Source organism: Hipposideros armiger, unplaced genomic scaffold, assembly GCF_001890085.2.
Source record: "Hipposideros armiger isolate ML-2016 unplaced genomic scaffold, ASM189008v1 scaffold_86, whole genome shotgun sequence".
Lineage (NCBI taxonomy): Eukaryota > Metazoa > Chordata > Mammalia > Chiroptera > Hipposideridae > Hipposideros > Hipposideros armiger.
In genome coordinates, this window is record NW_017731436.1 from 3254991 (window position 1) to 3271209 (window position 16219).

Genomic DNA, 16219 nt, shown 5'->3' on the forward strand with positions numbered 1-16219 from the left:
ATCCTTCACTTGGCATTTTGCAAACTCCATGAATGTGGACAAGTTATGTAGCCCTAATTCAGTCATCTATGAAGTGGGAATAAAGTTGGCTCTTGGATGTAGTCACTGTTACCTGCTGCAGGTAGATACTGCCCCTCTGCAGATGTCTGGGTGGCTCCGGGTGCTGAGACCCAGCCCCTGCAGCCCAAGTGGGGCATCGCTGTCAATATGTGCTGACTTGTGTGGCCTCTAGTGCCTGCCTGACTCTTATGCCATAGAATCCACTTGTGGATCAAGGCCATCAAAGTGGAGCTGGTGTTTTTTTTAAAGATTTTTATTGGGGAATTGGGGGGATGGGAACAGTGCTGGGGAATTGGAGGAAAGGGAACAGACAAGTTGCTGTCGTTTTGTTCTTCAGTCTAGTTGTGGAGGACGTTGCTTCACTGGCCCAAGTTGGCACCATCATTGCGCTCTTCCCAGGCAAGGCAGATCAGTCGCCGGCTTCTGGACGGCCACAGTGGAGCTGGTTTTATATCAATGTCCCCAACCTTGCTTGCTATGTGTGTGACAGAGCCCCTCTGCTAGACAGATGTCACTTCAGGGAAGATGAGTTGGTTCCAACTCATCTGGTTACCATAAAATTAATTATTTCATACCTCCTCTTCCTATATTTAATAGCCCCAAATGGTTATCAGGAAATTGCTCCTCTTCCTATATCTTACCAGGAAGCAAATGGAAACGTTTGTGAGGCAGAGATGTTGTTTAGCCTAGCGTCAGATTTTAAGAACCGTAGACGTTAGTATTGCTAGAAGAGCTAGACTTGTGTCTACTTTTCCTAGTCCAGAGAGAACCCACGTAGCAGAGCTTTTGTGAGGCGTAAACGGAGAGCATGTGTGTGTGTGTGTGTGTGTGTGTGTGTGTGTGTAGGTGGGGAGGAGACAGCAGCATGCCTTCTATATACATTGTTCTAGTTAAATTGAGGTTTTATCCTTTGTGTTGGGATTGAATTTGTATAAATCTAGTCATTTAGAACACTATAATGGCTTTTATTATTAGATGTCCATAGTTCAATTAATTTAGATAAAATTTTATTCCAGCAAAACCATTAAAACAAGTTGGCCAGAGAGTTCCCTGTACAGGAATACAGATTCCTAAGTTCTCTGTGGCTTTCTTATTTTAATCATTGTGTAAGAACACCAGAATACAACACTATTGGTGGTAGTATGTGGCCTGGAAAACTTCCTACAAGCTAACCCATTTAACGTTGCCGTGCTCTGGTATTGCTCCTGGTACCTTGTTTAGGTTCTGTGTTCATCAGAAGTTTCTCAGTTGCAAGGGACAGGCATGTAAGGCATTATTTGGGCATTATTTTTTTTCTCTCTCAAATGGATTTATATCCAGAAAACTGATCAGAAAAATGATGGCCAGCATCCCCAAGTTTGTCCCCTTGTGACTTCCAGTTGGAAAGGAAGAGCCTCTGTCTTCCTATGTCCATATATCAAATATCAAGAAGATTTTAATTGGTTCTGCTTGAGTCACACGGTCAACTCAGAACCTAATACTGGCTGGTAGATAAAATACTGGTACAACCACTGTGGCACACAGCATCTTGATGGTAGGCCCACTGGGATCACATGGGATGGGAGAGGGACAGTGTCCCAAAGGAAAAGTTGCTTAGCTAACAGTCAAAAATATGTCTCGGACAGATAACCAGCATTTCAAGTCCACAGGGGTTTAGTGTTTATTCTTTTAGCTGAAAGGGAATGGGAAGGTAACGGTCACAAAGCTGCCGGATCCATGTGGAAATGTTAAGCTGCACATTTAAAATCTGTTTGAGGTGAGAAGATGAGGACACACTTCATTGATGTCCATCAGGTGGGGTACACGTTATACAGACAGTCAAAAGAGTGAAGCACAATTGCTGATTTCCTAGATTGATTGAAATGTGGGTAGTGTTTTGAGTCAAGGAACAAAATGACAATAATGGCCTCTTTTGCTTTTTTGGTAGGGTTAGATGATTGCCTGCAGCAGTATGTCCACAAGTTTGAACGGGAGAAGATAAATGGAGAGAAGCTGCTGCAGATTTCCCACCAGGATCTTGAGTTGCTGGGCATCACACGGATTGGACACCAGGAACTTGTGTTGGAGGCCGTCGACCTTCTCTGTGCACTGGTTAGTTCAGGAGAAGGCGATCTGTACTGTGATGACGTGCTTGGGAACCTTTTCTCTTCAATCTTCATTGTTTGCAGTTTAGCCTATCATCGTTTTCTTAACGATCCATTGAAGTGAGCTGACGAGAGCATAAGAAGGGAAGAAATCATTTTCTAGATTAAGAGTTGGCAAACTGTGGCCTGGGGTTAAACCTGGCCCACTGTCTGTGTAAATAAAGTTTTATTGGGACACAGCCATGCCCATTCATTTACGTGTTGTCTGTGGCTGCTTTTTGCCACAGTGGCAGAATTGAGTAGTTTGTAACAGGGACCTATGGTCCCCTAAAGCCTAAAATGCTATCTTGCCCTTTATGGTAAAAGTTTGCCTCTTATGGATAAAGTCTGTATTAGTCTTCTTATCTTCTATAAAAAAGTAAAAAGGTGGAGATAGTTCTGAATGAAAATATCCTCTAAATTGAGATGAGAAATGGGTTCTGATTTTCATGTCTGTTTTTGTTACTATAAAAAGCGTTTTTATGTTTCACAGATATTTGTGATATTTAAATAACTGATGCTTGTGGTTGGAATAAGCAACCTATGAAAGGGTAGCTAGATGGGAAAAAAATGTCAACTCAGTTCCATTTCGCAGATGATTGAGCTTTGGCTTGACCGTGACTGAGTGGAATCCGCCAGATTCTGACTTGTGTGTTTGCACCTGTGGTTGTGGGGGCAGCTCTTGGAGGTGTTGGCTAAAGAACACCTGTAAAAGCATTGTGTTTATAAACTGGTTGGCATAGGGTAGGATCCACGTCTGCCTGTCACGGTGCCATGCTAAGGATGGAGTTTCCTAACCTGTCAGGATTTGGACGGACTGGGCAGCATTCAAGCTGGGTTAGTAACGCCGTGAACCTGATCCAGGGGTCTAGACAATACATCACTGAGAATGGTGGGAAAGAATGCGCTCCGATGATTTTGCCATCGCTGGTCTGCGTGCCATTGACTGTCTAACACTTGCTGCATTGTGCGTGTTCTTTTTCTTAAAATGGACAGAGCCTTGTCTTTGGCTCTGAGATGTGCCGCTGTTGTTTAGGAAAGTAATGGGGAAATTATTTGTGGTTGATAAATGAGCTGCCACAGGGGAGACGCCGTGGCCAAGTGGTGTGAGCGCTGGCCCGGGAGGCAGGCTTTCTGCGTTCTCATCCTGGCTCTGCTACCCATGTCTCGCTCTGCGACCTCCAGGCCAATGGTGGTGTCTGTTTCCCTCATCTGCACAGGAACGCTCCCCTGGAAGTGGCTGGGTACTAGCGTGCAAGTGTGTTTCATGGCCCAGAAGCTGTCTAAGAGTCCTGTGCATACTTAAAACTGTATGCTTTTTTGTACAGTGGAACGCATTTGAGTGTACTTTTATCATGCTCTCTGGGAAAAATGCCTTTCAGTCTTTTCTGCTAATTTGAATCGTCTCTTTCAACTTGGTGGTAGGACTCTGAGGACAGGTAAATCACTTTGAAATTCACAATAGGTGAGGAGGAAGGATGGCCTAGAGGCACGCTGTGCACAGCTAGTGGGGTAATACACGTAACAGCTGCCTCTCTTTGCTTTCCCCTTCCCTACCTCTTAAAATATTAGACTAAAATGAACAAAGCTGGACAAACGCCAAAGCCTAAAGCTGTGTTTTATCTCCTACAATTTCCTTCTCATTTCCTTTGTAGACAAAGTTTTGACCTCAGGCTCATTCTGGACATGCTTTGTGCAGCCGAGTGCCAGTGAATGCATCTGACAGGAGGGTCTGGGGAGGGTTTGCAAACAAATGCGCCTTTTCTGGGCTGGGGAGGACTTTGGAGAGTTTTACTAAAATCTCTCTTAGTCTTGATATCATTTCCTTTTCAAATATTCTTATTATAACGCATATATTAATGACACTCTCTCTTTGATCAACTTAGATCATATAAATCTTTGTATATATAAATTGGTGGTTTTTCGTTTTTTGGGGGATAATTTTTTTGCATTGAACCATCCCCTGGGTAGTAAATGTGTATTGCAGTTGGCCCTGGTGTCATAAAAGGGGTTTTTATGTAAACTGAGTTTAGCGGATGTTGATTTTATGATGGACAGGAAATGAATAGTGTTAGAAGTCAGGAAGGGGGAGGAAAAAACAAAACTATTGGAAAGTTTTGGAAAGAAAAGGGCAGATAGATGGATAGGAGCCTGTAAGCGGCGCTGGCTTTTGGTTAAGATTCCAAAACCACTGAGCAATGGGCCACAGATAGCTGGTTGTACCTGGGTAGAGAGCAAGGAGAGAAACTTCCTTTTGTGAATGTTGACTTTGGATGGCTGGAGTGGCTTAGGACAGTGACTTGTATGATGAAGCAGAATGAAGACCGCTTCCCAGGACAGGATTCAGAGTCTGAGCCCAGTTTTTCTCCTTCTATCTCTCGGGCAGAGGCCAGCTGGGACAGACTCGAGGGTTGTTCTTTCTAGGAGGAAAGCTATCAGCCACATGGGACTATTGGAATTAAAATGAAACACAATTTAGTTCCTCAGTCACCGTAGCTACATTTCAAGTGTCCAGTAGCTACATTTCAAGTGTCCAGTAGCTACTGTGGCTGCTGACTTCCATATTAGGACAGTGCAGATAGAGAATGTGTTCATCAGGGCAGAAAGTTCTGTGGAATAGCATCGGTCTAGACCAGGGGTCGGCACACTTTTGAGACGGAAGAGCCAACCCTGTCCCTCACAACAATTTAAAAGTTATTCGAGAGCCATAAAACAAATGAAATCACCATTATGTGAATAATGCCCTATAAAAATTTTATAAATGAAACTATGATAGTTTTATTTTCATTTTCAATTTTACTTCGGAGCCACATATACGTACCCAAAGAGCCACATGTGGCTCGCCAGCCGCAGTGTGCCGACCCCTGGTCTAGGGGCTGTGACTGAGAGTGAGGAAGTATAATTGTAACCCATTTTCTTTGCCAACTGAACCAGACCCTAGTTACCTGAAGACCAAGGCAGGGAGAGATGTGTTTTTTCAGGTTGAAGTAGGCTCAGAAAGTGAACAAGGTTGAACCAGGATACGTGTTAAGTGATGCTACCTCAGTGTGTGATTAAATGAAATACCTGTAGTGTATCTACCTGCCCAGGGTACTTCTGCACACTCTGTAACCCTAAGAGTATTCACTGTTCATCATTACCCACTTGGCAAGTCATTAAAACTGGTTATCCTTTTTTTATGGGGAGAAATCATGCAGGGGGAGAAATCATGCAGGGGGAGTAATCTTTGCTTGCAATTTGTGTTTAACTTGATCTTGCTTCTGAGCTTATTAAATGCCTTTAGGAAAACTGAAATGTATTTCTTAGGTTGCAACTTAATTGGCCCAAGTCCATAAGATGGTTTTGATTGTGTGTCTCTGATATTCCTTAATTGCATGTATTAGATCATGACCAGAGTTAGGAGGAATGGGAAGAGAAGGTAGAAGCTGTGAAAGATTGGTCCCTGGCTAAAATGTGTGTAATTTTAGGCACCAGAACAGTGCGAATCTGTGTTTCCTCTTTTCCTGTCTCGTGTGTTGTTTCTCTACCAGACCAGGAAATGACCCCTGATGGCTGACTTCTCATGAAGTGAGAGCGCGGTGCGGTGGAAAATTTTTCGGATGTATGTAGATTTTTGGAGACTCACCTTCATTTCTTACCTAGCTTGTATTTCCTTGATACCTTATCCTAAAGCCATTTCTGAAGGAGACAAGTTTTAGGGAAAAGATTAGTGAAAATAATCAAATGTGGTCTGAGAAATTATTTGTTTTCTGTCTTTCATTGTGGGGCACTTAAGTCACTAATCCTTTCCTGATTATGTTGCTGAGTAGAGGTTTATTTGAGCTAATATAATCAGTTTCTTATTCCCTTGTTGTTGTGGAATGGGGTGGAAGGGGAAGGAATTATCCTTCCTTACTTTGTTCCTTCCTTCCTCCTGTTAAAAATCATTCTTTACTCGAGTTATATCGATCCATCCTTCTAGTCCCATGATTTGTTTTGGGGGAAAAAATAAAAAGAATCAGAGCAAATTGAGTGGAAATGGAAAGAACTAGTTAATAAGAAACTACACTCCCCTTTATTTTAAAATTAAAAGTGGTAGCTTTGTAGGAGATTGAGGTTTAAAAGTTCTTGCCACACTGACATGCAGGTAATCCTATTTGAGTTCAAGAAGTAAATGTGTATAGCAGTGGAAGTTCTGAGTAATTTATGGTGATGTTGACTAGCTAGAAAGCTGACTTTCCTGCTTTGAGCTCAGAACTCTTGATATAAGTCAGCAGGCTGAGTGATACTGAAAGAGGGACAATTCCCTTTAATCATAGCACCAGTCCTTGAGAGCGAGCCGTGTCATGTGACCCATTATCCATTCACTCATGAGTCTTTGATTCTCTGCACTGAAAAAGCCACGATGAAAATCCATTTTGTATTTTTGTCTTCTCTATTGAAGGACAATATCATATTTTAATCTTGAAAAAATGACAGGGAGAAAAATGAATGAATATGAGGTTTAGATGGAACATGCACATACAGATCACTTCTTTTTATTATGAAATTCACAGGTTTTTTTAAAGCTTGCAGAAGACATTTTTCAGTTAATGGATCTGGGAAGCGTTTTTCTTTTTTTTAATGTTTATATTTACTTAACTCTTGAAGAAATGTCTATCTAAAATTTTTTAGAAAAACTTTTTTAGTATGCTAGGAAGCAACATCAGTGTAAACTTCCAATAAGATCTAGTTAAAGTTAGATTTGTTTTTATGAAGGTTCAAGTCTTGTTATTGTTATTACTTACCTAACGTTGTTCATCTTGCCCCGCCCACCCAGAAAAGTTCTCAGGAACTCCCTGGTATATCCCCGGGATATTCATATTTACCTTTCAGGTTAATATGCTTTATAGATCTTGATTTTGGGACATTGCTCACCCTCCCTGGGGAGTGATAGGAGGGGCTGTAAGAAAGGAGGGGTTGAGGGACAGGTTAGATGCAGGGGACAAAGCAGTGCCTAGAGCTAAACATGGCCTACTGGCCTTTCAGAAGTGAGGTCTGGGTGGCGAAAACCAGCTGAAAGAAGCTTCCAACGCTTCAGAGGGCGCGGAGCGTCAGCGTGGAATTTGTGCAAGGTAACCAGCTTGTTGGTTTGAGCTAGATCCAGGCTCACTGGCCACTTTCCTTCTTTCTTGTCCACTGCCCACTGTGATTTCTGTCTTGTCACGTTGCCCTTCCTTGGGCAGGGGGTGTGGAAGTGGGGACATACCACCTTGGGATCTAAAGCTCGCGCCCTTGGTGCAGGTTGCTTCGATTAGAACCCCACCCCTATCGCTGATGAGCTGTGTAACTCTGGCGAGTTTATTTACTGTCTCTATGCCTCAGATTTTTCACCTGTAAAATGAGATAATATCATTTCGAGCTTCACAGGCTGTTTACCTGAGATAATTCTTGTCCGGCACTTAACCCAGTTCCCAGCATAGAGGACGTGTTCAGCCACATGGGCCACTCTATTAGTCCCAATTTTAAAATGGTCCCACATTCTTTTCTTGGGATGCTACTGACACAGTATAATATACCCCAGAAATATCTTCACATTTTGTTAAAATGATCAAACAGATGATAATACAGAAATTCACCTCCGACCTCCTGCCAAAGTCATCTTGGATCTATGTGTCGTTTCCTGGGATTTGTTCTTTATCTGAAAGGGAGTCTCGGCAATATTGTCACACGGAATTGGTTTTTTGGAAGCACCAAGTTAAGCTGAAAATTATTCAGAAAGAGCACAGGTTAGGAGCTCCCAAGACGGAAATTACATTTCAGGTGAATTGATGTTTAGTCAGTTCTGCTCTGTTTCTGTGTGAGAGTCTCACCCAGTGGAAACCCATCTATTCAATCGCTGTTTTATTGTCTGCTGTGCTGGAGATACAGCAGCGAGCAGTGTGCACAGTGCCCCGCCCTCACAGACCTCGCATTCCAGGGAGGAAGACAGCTGCAAGAGAGATGGTTCAGGGAGGTGACAGATAGGTGCGGTGCTAGAGAGTGACCTGAGGAGGCATTTGGCAATGTCTGGAGACATTTTTGGTTATCACGCTGGGAAGGGAATGCGACTAACACCTACTGAGCAGAGGCCAGCTCAACATCCTGCAACGTACGGGAATCCTCTGCCCACAACCCAAACCAAGAATTATTGGGCTTTCAATGTCAGGAGGGCCCAGGTTGAGAAACTCTGCTCTAGGTCGCCTTGGAAGCCTCAAGGACGAGGGGTGACGTTTGGGCCAATGAGGATATAAGTGATGAGGAGGAGTATTTCACACCAAAATTTGTGGGAGGAGCATTTTGGGAAGAGGAACTAAGAAGAGCAAGGTCCCTGAGGCAAGAGGAAGCTCTGGGAGGAACAGTGCTAAGGCCAGTATGGCCATAGTGGGTGAGATCAGTACCGTGGGTAAATCATGTAGGGTTTTGTGGCAATTGTAGGAGTTATTCAAGTTACTCAGTGGGATTTTGAGGTATTATGAGAGTTTGGACATTGTTTTGAATTTTTCCGTTTGATTTTCTTTTTTCCCCTCTGCAGAATTATGGCCTTGAAACTGATAATATGAAAAATTTGGTTCTGAAACTGCGAGCGTCTTCCCACAACTTACAGAATTACGTATGTAGTCGGCGAAAGAGTCCGGCTTATGATGGGAACACGTCGCACAAGCCCCCCAATGAGTTCCTTACTTCGGTAGTGGAGCTCATAGGCGCTGCCAAGGCCTTGCTGTCTTGGCTGGACCGGTGAGTGTTCGACTGTCCTCTGAAACGAGGGCCTGAGACGCGCAGAGCCCTGTGCTTTCTCTTAGGAAACTGGCTGCTGTCCTATCCTTGTCCCCCCACTGGGCTGTTCCAGCAGTTCTGCATCAGTGGTAGGCATTAGGCTCTCTTTGGAAGTGACTGAAAAGTGACTAGCAGGAACAAATTAACCTCAGCTTAGAGAAGAGCGAGACTGCCAAAGATGTTTTACGGAGGCTGAACATGAACGATTCTTTGGTTGTATGATGGTTAGTTGGCTTCTGAAGGGACGATCATTCTCTTGGCTTCTTTATTTAATGCGTGCTTTTTTTTAAAATCAAGCACTTCTCTGTCTCACTCAGATTCCTCGTTTGTGTGTTACTGGCGAGGACACGGTTACATAACAACTTATTTCAATGAGTGGGTTGTGGAGCTGTGCTTGTCAGCATACAGTGTGGGATCCCATGGGTTCTCCTCCTCCACCCCCTCACACTTATTTCTAAAGAGAATTTTGTTGCTTTCTAGGGCTCCGTTCACAGGGATCACCGATTTCTCAGTAACAAAGAACAAAATCATTCAGCTTTGCTTGGACCTGACCACTACAGTCCAGAAGGTTAGTGCATTATTGTCGCTTACTAAACTTTTGTTCTCTCCCTTTACCCTTTTTCCTCTTTGTCAAAGGGTTTACGTGCAGGTATGCAGTGCCATTCTTTCTCTCCACCCCTCCTCCACCCCCCCCCAGCAGAACTGTGGAGAGATGAAAGGCTTTAAATTAGATGCATTGTATAGATGGTTTCTGAAAAATGGCCAGTGGCCTTTACCTGAAAGATGACTTTCTTTGGTTTTAAAATAGTTGAGCTAATCGGTCCTGTATGGTCTCTAAAATATAAAGGGCACCTAATTTTTTAAAAACAGAAATTCTGGAGTAACTAAATTTCACTATAATCTTTGTTCAGGATGTAGGCTGACAGACCAACCAGTATCTCATTCCCTGACCCCATGTCAGAAGGACAAAGAAACTTGGAGGTTCTCACATTGACAAATGTTCCAGTTTGGAAATTTCCCTCACAGCTCATTGGCCAGACCCAAGTATATTAGTAAGGGCCAGGAAGATTCATATTAGTCAACCTGCAACTTAGCTAGGTTCTGTGACCTCAACTTAAAAAAAAATTTCTTGTTAGGCCATCAGCTGTTAAGATCACTTCTTGTCATATTACCTGGCACCTAGCAGACACCTGTAAAATATTTTTGAATTGAATTGAGGCTATAAAATGTAAAGAAGAGCTTGTTCTTTTTTCACATCCCGCTTGCTTCCAAAATTCTGTGATCCCACATTTGTTTCCACTGCTGATTTGGCGAAAAGTAAAGATGTCCTTTCCTCAGTCCTGACCGTGTTACATATTGTAATAGATGCAGCTCTGAGAAGCCATGTACTTTCCTTCTGTTTCTGGAACATGAAGAGTGACGTTTGGCTTTGCATGTGGCAGCTGTTTAAGGTCCAGTCCTGAGCAGCCATCGAACTTAAGGCACATGTGACTTCATCACCTACTTTTGAGGCCATGTTCTTAGAAAGGACCTCAGAGCAACTGAAGTGGCACTGTGTTTCTGCTCTTTTTTATGATGTGTAAAGTAATTTTGACCAAGAGTGTCTGAAACCAATTGTGACATATTAGTCATACAGCCACCAAGTCCTGGCATTGGTGGTGGAAGGCGTTTATTTCTCTGATACCTCGAGCTTTCCTTTTCTTCTCCGCTTCCTTCTCCCCCACTAAGTTCTGCCTCCTGTTTTGATTTTTAAAAGAATTTGCTTGTGATCAATTAAAATAACAGTGTAAGAGTTAAACATTTTAATTAGCAAACGGGCAAGTTTTGCTCATAGGTGCCTCTGGGTTTTATTTAAAGGGTCTTTAGATGCGTGACTGAGTCAGGCTGCCCCTGCTGTAGTGTAGGGAGAGGAGGCGAAAGTGATGAAGTCCAAGGCGGAGGTGGTAGTGTTTGTTTTCACAAGATCAGCCTGCTTTGCCTAAGCAGGTTGATGTTGGCTGTGTAGGTATTTGGCCTGTTCTTTCCATAAATATTTATTTAGCACTTGCTACGTGTCTGCCGCTCTTCTAGGCAGAAGGGATTCTAGAGTGAGTAAACTAGATAAAAAAAAATAGTCTCTGACCTAATGGAATGTACGGTCTTTGGGGGAAAGAGAAAATTTAAAGGTAAATAAGCAAACTACGTATCAAGTTAGAGAAGCGCTGAAGAGGGACGGTACAGAAAGTACTGAGAGTGGAAACCAGTTTTAGGTATGTGGCTAGAGTAACCCTCATTGAGAAGGTGACAGCTGAGTGATCTGACCAGTGTGACTCAGTGCTTGTCCCGACAGAATGGGCTTACTGTATTGTCAGATGGTGTTTGCCTTGTAGTCATAGAGGTGTTGATTGTTTGGAATAATGATAAAAAATATCTATTCCCGGGAGGCTGAAATCTGGATTCAGTCACGTCAGGAGAAGGGCGCCCACTGTGCGGTCTCATCACACTGGCCCCTGCTTTTTGGGTCTTCACATCGCCTGGCATGTGATTAATGGTGATTTTTAAACATGCATTTAAATGAATGAGATAATGCTTTCACAAATTCGCTGGTGAGAATTTCTCCCGTAAGAGAAATTTAACCCTCATTTAAGGGGTATAAGAGGTACTGTTTTTGTTTGTTTGTGGCTTATTTTTTTGTTTTTGTTTTCCCATTTGGTGTTCATTGAGCATGTGCTTCAGAGACAGACACAGGTTCAAATCCTACCTCTACCATTAATTAGCCCGGGACCTTGGACAAGTCACTGAAAACTTATGAGCCTCAATTCTTCTCCTCTGTAAAATGGAAATACTAATATGTACCTTACCAGATGATTTGGTGGGATTTCTACAAGTTATTGTTGAGATAGAAAAAGGGGGAAAAAGTATAACATGAAGACAAATGGTGATCACAAATATTTTAAATGTATGTATATAAGTATTTGTAATATACACATACATCCAAAAAAAAACTATACACAAAGGAATACTTAAGTACAGTGGACAATTTGGAAGAGAAATTGAGTTTATCTTGGCAGGGAGAGAAGTGGGGACGGCACATGGGCACCGAGCCAAAAAGTAAGGAAAACGTTTTCTTGTTTACAAAAAGTGTGTGTATCATCACATTTATGCATTCATGTAAAATTAAAAATAGAGAAATAATATAAAGTTAAAAAAGTATTATCTACCTCAAAAGATCCTTAGGAAGATTAAATGAGATATAACATATGTAAAAGCATGATGCCCCTTAAGAAATAGTAGCCGATAGTCGGAACTATAAAAAAAATCTTGCCTTGCACTGGTTTTCTGGAATGAGACTTGATGGTTTAAGGAGAAGTTAACAAATACATTATTACTGTTACATTCTGGGGTTTTTTTCCTTTTGATTTATTTAAATTTGAACATTTTTAAAGGATTAAGACTGGCAATATATAAATATATGTGGGAATATCATTTTATGAACTTAGATAAAAAAAAAAACATGTTTAGCTCTTGGTGACTGTGTGTTTTCTGTAGTAATTGGAGAACATAGGTGCTGTCCCCTTCTTTTCTTGTCACTTTCTCTGTCCTTCCCTCTGCTGACAGTGTGCAAGTCTCCCCATTGGAAGGGGAGATAGTTGCTGCTTTTCTCCCCGGTGAGGAAAGTGCACACTGCTTTTAACCATGCGTCACCCACAGCCTCACACCCCGTCCACGCAGATATTCTGTCCAGATTTCAGGCTATAATTTCAGATGAAGGAAACCAAGGTGGGACGGGGCCGCGGTCTCTATCTTCAATCTCTCCTCCTAAAGTGGCGATGACAGGAAAACAGGAATTGCAACGGCAAGAGACAAAATGACAGTGGCAGGTGCTGAATTCCAGAGTGGCGAGAAATGAGGGAAATGCGCAACGTCAAGCCCGCGAAAACCTAACGGAAAGAAGGATAGCCACGAAAGCAGATGAGGAAAGAGCCGTGAGGCGGTTCATTGAGTGCTGGGCTGTGAATCAGTTGTGTGCTGCACGCCGGCACGTTACCACATTTAATTCTGAACAGCTCTCTGATGTCGATTTGATCATCCCTGATTTATGGAGAAGGAAACAGAGGCACGGAGAGGTTAAACTGATTGTCCAGGGCCACTGAGGTAGTAAGAAGGTAGAATAAGAAAGAGGGGCAGCAGGGGGAAGGGACACCTGATAGCTGCCCAGACTAGGTCTGTGCCAGGCAGGTAGGCTGGCCTGAGTCTGCTGATCCAGGTGACCAAGGAAGGTGACAAAGCTCCTACCGTCTGGCTCATGAGGGGGGTGACTTGTTTCCAGGACTCCTTTTTTCCATTCCATGGCCTTCATGCCAAACAACATTAAGTCACGCCTGCAGCTGCTTCCTGCCCGTAGGAATGGGTGTGGGAACCTACGTATTCATGGTGGTGGAAGGTAAAATAAAATGCGAGCCCTTTCACAGGCTGACTCGAACCGCCCGGGGAGGCAGGAGAGTCCCCCTCACCCAGGGGCCCCATCGCCACAAGGAGGAACCCGTTTTCTAGGTGGCTTCTAGGATCTGTCACAGAATCAGGTTTCGGGAACTGTGAGGTTCCACCCGCCTTGAATCTTGGGCCCTGGAGCGCTCCGCCTGTGGGCGATGACCTCACAGTGATGACGGTGCTCCTGTCCCTTGGGGATTTGTAGTGAACGATCACAAATACAAATTATTAGTTTTATTTTTAGCACAGGACCACCTAAGTATTCTGTTTTTCTAAAGCTGCCATTCGTTTAATAAATCTGTTCTTCAGATGGTGTTAATAGGCGAATCAGCCATTACAGTAATGGATGATTTAGTGCCATCCACAAGTTGGAGGAAGAAAAGCACATTTTTGAGCTGTAATTACTCATATTTTGCAGAAGTTTTCCCCGTAGTTTAAATTTATAACTTTTTTTTTTTTAAAGCGTTTTCTTAGTTGGCTGCTTTTCCCCCTGAGAGTCAGTGTACATTTTAGGAGCAGTGAGAAACTGCAATTGTTTCTCACATTTTTACCTAGTAGAGAAAATTTTTTAAAAATTTTAAGAAGACACTGAAAATCTGATTATATAAATCACATAGGGTAGAAATTGTTAGCTATTTCCACCCCTGTTCCCCGCCCCCCATGACATAAAATGACTTAAAAATTTATTTTCCAGTGTGTTTTTCCAGGACCCATCAGCTCCAAGTCAAGTAGTTATTTCAGTCTAGTTGTGGAGGGCGCAGCTCCGTGGCCCATGTGGGAATCGAACCGGCAACCTTGGTGTTATGAGGCTGCGCTCTAACCACCTGAGCCAACCGGCCTCCCCTTAAAATGACTTTTTGGTTGAAGTGAAACTCTGACAGTTTCAACAGAATTCATTAATACCCTTCATGTACATAAAATAATCAGCATTTTTTTCTAGAATGCCCCAGTTTGGGATTATACTTAACGGTGCTGAAAAGACTTTGAAGAATGTAGTTGGTCTCCCTTTCCTTCTGCTGCAGGCAAGCTCTAGGTTAACTGAGAATTTCACATGGGCAGTTTTGCTTTGGCTGCTGCTAGACAGGACAATGGTGATTCCTATAATCAGCTAACAGTTCCCAGTCTTTTGTTCTTAAACTGAGTAAAGAATGCTGTGCGTTCCAGGCCTTTATTTACTGTCATCAATAGCATACCTCAAGACCGCTTTTTTGGCAGTGTGTTAAATGAATGTTTTGTTGAACCCTTTTCATCTATTAAGGACTGAAATATCTGATTTAATCGCAGTGGTGCTTAAAATAAACTTTTGTGGCTGAGCTTATTTAAGCCCTTATTTGAAAGCTGTTCTTACAGGCAGGTCTAGAGCTAAGGACGCTTGGCTTGTTGGCCCAGTCCTCACTGAGCCTGGGGTCCCATTTGGGAGCCATTGTCAGGTTTCTTGGACTTTGACTTCTGGCTTATCACTTTCTGCACAGCCTGGACAGCAGGTGGATTTCAGCTCAATGATTTTTGTAGGTTTTCAGGTTAAATAATTGGTCAGATGGGTTCCTGGGATGATAAACATCTTGGGTCAGAATTGAGCAGAGCCTCAGGAAGAGTTAAATGGCAGCTCCATTTGTACTCTGCCCTTTCCATCTAGTTCTCCTTCTACCCAGGACTGCTCAGGCTGCAGGGTGGGGGCCGGGGGGCATGGCAGAGACCGTCTTGGGCTCCAGGAAATATCCAGACAGACAAGCCAACAGGTTTTAAAAGTTTTTCACTCTTAAATTTAGTTTTCTTTTTTTTTTCTTCCCTTCTTTAGAATTGTCTTGTAGCAGAAATGGAAGATAAAGTTCTAACCATAGTAAGTATACATTCTGAAAGTTATCGCAAAATTCCTTTCCCCAAACCTATGGGAATCACATTACTTAAAGTAAATAAATGCACTGTGGTTAGTTACTGTAGGATAGATTTTGAAATATTGGCTTTTGGGATACGGGCCTATTAATTTAGACAAAAAAGGAAGAATAAAAGTTGTTTAACAACAAGACCAACTACTGTGAACATTCCTGTGCTGAAATTGGATGTATTGGGGTCTCTCATGTGCTTTGTTTTTTTATCCTCTGAACATTTCATCAGGGTGCTGTTATACTTAAATTGATAGCTAGCCTGTTAATCAGGGATGCACTGATCTTCAAATTTCACTTTAGGACCATTTTGATTAAAAAAAAATTCTTGGCAAAACCCTTATGATGGAGGGGGGATGTACTGTGGCTGTTTAAAGGCATTTTGTAACTATTCATCATCACTTCCTCCTTTTGACATAAGCCAGCCTGTGCTCTTTTGATAAGGCCTTCCTCCTACTGATGTTGAGGAATTTGGCAATGAAACTGCTATAAATATATTTTCCATAAATAGGGAGGCTAAACAAATTGGAGGAATGTGAAAAGTGTCACTTCTTGGATTCTCCCCCTTGGAAAAAAAAAGCCACTCTTTGGAATTTCCTGATTTCTTTGGTTGTTTAATTTTGAAAGGTTAGATGAATCTGATTGGGGGAGATAACCACATGTAACCACTGTGACTTCTACACAGCGATTACTTAATAGGGGTCTTCACATTGTTTCTAAAGGTTTGCTTTGTCAGTGTTTGCATTCAGAGAATGTGAACATCACCATCATGAAAAAGATGGTAGACCTACATTTAAAATACAAAACTATAAAGCTCCTAGAAGAAAACTGGAGAAATTCTAGGTGACCTTGGGTTTGGTGATGAGTTTTTGGATATGATATTAAAAGCTTGATCAAGTAAAAAAAAAT

At 42.5% G+C, this 16219-nt stretch overlaps 1 protein-coding gene across 2 annotated transcripts in view; it reads left to right on the forward strand.

Moving 5' to 3' along the window:
- Positions 1–16219, forward strand: part of CNKSR3 (CNKSR family member 3) — a 96929-nt gene that overhangs the window by 53354 nt on the left and 27356 nt on the right. The window contains exons 2-5 of one of the 2 annotated variants that reach the window (XM_019644165.1): positions 1988–2151; positions 8716–8918; positions 9438–9525; positions 15226–15267. In XM_019644165.1, the coding sequence (XP_019499710.1) occupies positions 1988–2151; positions 8716–8918; positions 9438–9525; positions 15226–15267 (497 nt within the window). The remainder of the gene's footprint in view (positions 1–1987; positions 2152–8715; positions 8919–9437; positions 9526–15225; positions 15268–16219) is intronic. The other variant, XM_019644166.1, reaches the window with a different exon arrangement.